General features: G+C 37.9%; 1 protein-coding gene across 1 annotated transcript; it reads left to right on the forward strand.

Moving 5' to 3' along the window:
- Window positions 1-1,754: 1,754 nt before the first annotated feature.
- On the forward strand, window positions 1,755-2,884 carry LOC103390506 (speriolin-like protein). The gene has a single exon (XM_008326390.3). It carries the CDS (start codon window positions 2,070-2,072, stop codon window positions 2,850-2,852), a length of 783 nt encoding a protein of 260 aa, XP_008324612.1. The 5' UTR covers window positions 1,755-2,069; the 3' UTR covers window positions 2,853-2,884.
- Window positions 2,885-5,337: the final 2,453 nt, after the last annotated feature.

The raw sequence follows: 5,337 nt of genomic DNA on the forward strand, positions 1-5,337 counted from the left end.
GTGAGGAACAGAAGAGCATGCTCAATTAGCTAATAGTATACCGAGTATGCATTGTATTAGCCAATAGTATGCTGTGTACGATCTTGTCTAGGTAAACAAAGCTACCAGCAATCATTTACAAATGGGCTTATCTCAATTTCAAAAAAGGCCAAAACCTTCGTTAAAAACTTATTTTATGATGTCTTTTAGTTTATTTTTTGCGTGATATAGCAAATATTTTGCAAGAAAATCCTACAAAAAACCCACACATATAGAGTTAAAGGAGACAACATAGCGAAGCTTAATCTGATGGAGTAACAGGCAAGTTGTGAAAGTACTTCCAGAAATGGTTGCTAGTGTATATAAAATAAATCTGTTCATCCTCTAAGGATGAACTTAATTTTCTCCAGTTGGAGGAAAGACACACTGTCACTATGCCAAATAAAGTGTGCAGATGGGGTGGGAGACTTCAAAAATAGAAGTATCCTTCTTCTAGCCAGAAGAAATAGAAAGGCAACCATTTGGCGTAAAGCAGCAAGAACGTGGGACTGTAAATGGTATAGAATTATACTTAACCAACGTATAACCAATGCAATGTGCTATAAAGACATTTACTGTATATCAGACGTTTTTACAAGATGATGTAAGTACAGGTCATTGTCACTGTTAGTTTACTTTACGTTTGGTGTCAGTAAAGATGGAATTAACTACAAGGCAATGTTATATAGGTCTGCAGGTAATAAGGTGATGTGCCGAGTGAAGATGTGTAAACCATAGTGAAAGTGAAAAAGTCTCAACAAGTGACTGGGTTAGATATGAACGTTTTTATTCAATTTTTTTACATTAAACTGAGAAGAGAAGTTAGCACATTCATTGATAAGCCGCATCTATAGGTGTTTCTATCATCTATAGGTGTAAAACTCCTTTGTCTCTGATGTTGAAATACTTCTTAATCCTTTCATGCATGGCGGTCACTACAGTGGACATCTATTAAAATGTCATTTTCTATGATAAGAATAGGTTTTGATAGCAGTGTTGCATATAAGCCTCTACAGTGGATTCTCAGGCGTCCACTGAGAATTCACTCGACGTACGAGTAAAGATTTGAGACACGAATTTGCTCACAGACACCGACGCTAGGTGGTCGAGCACTTGGAGCAGCCCACGCCGCCTCACTCAAGTGTCTGCATACGGGCCAACTCTCCTCCCTACCTTCCTCCTCCTTTGCACATGCCGCCATTAGCTGCTACTGTATCGTCTGTCTGGAAGGTAAGAACACATTCTTTTAAACATTAAACATTAAACCTAATAAAATATGAAACTAAACAGCTGAATTCCAAGTTTTAATATGTCTTTCCTTTTCATTTTAGGATTTGTTGGGTATTCACACAGAGCAAAATAAAGTAAAAGGAAGAGTAGAACTGGATATTAACAATGGAAACAGCCAGTACTGTAAAATTCACATCACACCACAGAATGGCCGGTACCACTGATGCGACCCTATATCATTCCTGAACACCTTCATGTGCAAGGTATTTCAAGGTAATTACACTTGTAGAGTTGTAAAAAAAACAAAACACAGTAGCAACCCTCATACCCACACATTTGCAACAACATCGTTAACATTTGGAACGTTAACATTTGGAACGTTAACATTTTTTTTTTTCTGTTAACATTTGGAACGTTAACATTTTTTTCTGTTTTTTTAATGGAATCCATTCCTTTGAATTGTTTCCTACCTTTTATGTTTTAATGTCATGTGTCATGTCCAATGACATCATAAATAAAACAGTCTATGGGAAGAAAGCAATCCAGTTAAAAAGAATACAAAGATGGGTCATTTTGTTGGACAACAGTTAAACATCCCTGCCACGCAAGCAACAACTGACTTAGAACGCCAGGATACATTTTAAGGGAATAGTGCAATATGACAGAAAAAGACAGACGTAAAATCCATTTTAACTCCAAATCTCTAAACACTAAAAACACGGTGGAAGGACATCAATAATTGCACAAATGGAATATTACAGATGTCAGTGACTGTAAAATTTGAAAACAAAACCTGGGACTCTTGAACTATATACTCCGTTATGGAAGTGGGGCAAACCATCACTACCTTGCTGTCACAAAAAGAACTACTTGAGCAAGAGAATGAGGAGCTGAAGTCGGAGATCACTGATTTAAAAAGCAGAATGCAGAGTTTCAGTGAAGTTCTGGGCGAGTCAACATTGAGAAAACCACCCAATCTGTGCCAGATTACGTGCGATGAGATGGAGTTCCAAAAGGTTTTGCAACACACAAAACATAAAAATGAACCGCGAACATCGTCTCCCACTGACTTCAGGTCGTTCATTAAAAACTCGTTCTGCATAGACACCAGTGACGCAAGCTCTCCAGCTGATTATTCTACGGATTTTAAAGAAAGAATCCTTGGAGAAATTGCACATCAGCTGGATCGGAGTATCCTGTCCCATATCTTCCAGGGTCAAAAAAGATTTTATGGTTTCACAATATCCAACATTCCAAGCAAGATAATAGATGTAAGCACGCATCCATTGACGGGGAAAGTAGATGAAGGTTATCGGTTTCACCTCACTCAGAGGTACAATGATCTCATGGAGCAGTTGAATGAGTTGGGCTACAAAACAAATCTTCACCCCATATTCACTGAATTTGTGGTGAACACCTACGGCATCCTCAGAGATGGAAGACAGGAAATACGAACGATGAAATACACTAATCCTGAGACTCTAAGAAAGATAATATTGACCACAGCACCACTAAAGATCCGTGAGGACCTGCTACTTGTGCTTACCTGCCTTTGTCACATGTCAGAAAGGAACAAGAAACCGCTTTTTTGCTTTTACAGATGAGTTGTTTTTTTTTTATTTACCCTAGGAAAAATCAACTTATTTTACCTGAAGAACTGTATTTTACTATGTATATCTAACTTGGTGATTTGTGTTAAATTGTCCTACCTTCATCAAACATGGACCAATAAAAATCTAAACCACTCAACTGGCATCAAAAACATAAACGTATGGCTATATTTCACAACTCACATCTGTGTATTAAGAAGCATGGAAGACAATCGTATATTTTGTCTATAAAAAATTAAGCATTGTAGTTTCCTGTGTCTCAAGTTAATCCCGTGCTCTCCCTGCTGCAGCTGAGCGCTAGCCTCCGTAGCCAAAAGAACAAAACAACTGACCTGTGAGGCAGCTCCACTCCCAAATCATAAATGATTTCCTAAAGCAACTTATAGAAGACGTATTATATGTGGATATTACTTCAAATTCTATCATATAATGACCAATTACAATCCATAATGTCCATTAAAATAGATGTGGACGATCATTGCCAACTCCCATTGGTTCCCCTCATCCTAAATAAAAAAGACCTGCACATTTCTGAGACCCTTAGTCCACTTTTGTCTACATTGGAGATTTAAGAGATATTCCAACGTGACCCGATGTTGTTAGCCAGGAGTTATATATATATTCAACCTTTTCCGACTTACACTTGGGTGTGACTTATATTAAAATATATAATTTCACGTTTGTTATTTTCACACTGACAGCCTCTAGAGGGCACTCTAGGCTTGTGTACCAGTATTTTCTACTCCTGTACCACTGAAAATTTAGATGTTCATTATTTTCACACTGACAGCCACTAGAGGCACTCTAGCTGGCTGGTGCGACTTATATACAGTATGTTTTTTTCTTCTTCATTGCGCATTTTTTAGCTCGTGCAACTTGTACTCAGGTGCAACTTATAGTCTGGAATATATGGTAGTTGTAGACATCCCTAGTTGGAAGTTCAACCAAAGGGCAAAACGAAAGAGTAAAGTGGAGAATAATACATCTCACCCCTGCAGTGCACAATCCGTTAGTGAAATGCAGTCCAGATTGGAAAACCTAATAGCCATATTCGTAGTAGTTTGCCCATCCCTGGTCTAATGACTTTTGTCTTTTTACTCAGTGTAGTCAAGTACAGTCCCCTTCCAAAATATCAGGAAATGAAAGCAGACATTCTGAACATTTATCTTCCATTTATCCTTTGATCTTAAATCCCAAATGTCTTGAGTGAACAACAAAAACAAAGGAATTGTTGTATTCACTAAACAACTCAGATTTTGTATGTTTTTATGTGCTTTGGAGATTTCCAGTTAAGTTCTTTGTTGATTATAAACCTTATAATTTGCTTATGATTGATGTATGATTATTATAAATACAAGTGCACATTATTCTAAGCAAATAGGAGAACATTAGTTATTGGTAAATTTCTTTAAATATCCAAGGAGCCGCCGGAGCACAGGAACTGAAGGAATTCAGTCCTGAACAGTAAATCCCTGATTACTTTAAATCCAACAGTATAGCATTAGCATAAATATCAGTAATGTGGACAATTATTTGAGCATGAAGAAACTCCATTAGACTTTTGTTTATTGTCTCCTTATTCTCAAACACACTGGGACTCAGGCATTTTTTAACAGTTCTTTTATTCCTCAAAAGTCCAACGCAGTAGGAACTAGTCTGGGCAAAACTGAAGACAATCAGGCCAGGAACATAGACAGAGGGAACACATGAGACACCTTGAACAAAGGACAGGCAATAGAGATGAATATGGCAAAAACAGAACATACACCAGGTGAAACAGAATGTGCAGAACAAACACAACATACAGAACGACCAACCGTGCATTGAGAAAATCACGTAAGGATACACAGACCAAGCAAAATTGATGGAGCAGACGAACGAACACAGGCGGAGCTGGAGCACACACAGAAAAAGATAAACAGAGAGTGACCATCTGTCATTGACAGGCACAGCAGGCACAGTGTGGGTGAGGGGTTTATAAGTATAATTGGGCACCAGGTGTGATAAGAGAAAACCAGAGAAGCAGTGCACAGGAGACAGGTGATCAACAGATTACCCACGGAGAGAGACAGAAGGGCAGAGCCTTGACATATTTACATACAGGTTATAGTTCCTAAATTGACATATTTACATACAGGTTATAGTTGGTCTGTTCCTAAATCTTGTTCCCTGGCCTGCTGCTTGCTAAATAAAAAAAGCTGAATTATTACCTTAAAAAAGACCGTGTCGCTGATCTAGTGAACAATCTATTTGTTTAACTCTGAGCAGTGACCATTTGATGGAGTTTACATAAATAGGATAACTATAATTAGAAGAAAAATCTGTCAAAGACAGCTGAAAAAATGCAGATTTTACTGGTCTAGAGAGGAACCATGTGCTCGGTGCCTGCAGGGACAGCTTGTTGCAACACAAAAATCCCAAATGTGGGATCAATTAATTTCAAAAAAGAAATTTGTGTCACTGTCTTTACCGCAAAGGT

This window comes from Cynoglossus semilaevis, chromosome 15 (assembly GCF_000523025.1).
Source record: "Cynoglossus semilaevis isolate Cse_v1.0 chromosome 15, Cse_v1.0, whole genome shotgun sequence".
In the NCBI taxonomy this organism is placed as follows: Eukaryota; Metazoa; Chordata; class Actinopteri; order Pleuronectiformes; family Cynoglossidae; genus Cynoglossus; species Cynoglossus semilaevis.

Bases quoted from the DNA above. Each gene is read 5' to 3' on its own strand.
- LOC103390506 (XM_008326390.3), top strand. From the start codon at position 2,070: ATGGAAGTGGGGCAAACCATCACTACCTTGCTGTCACAAAAAGAACTA.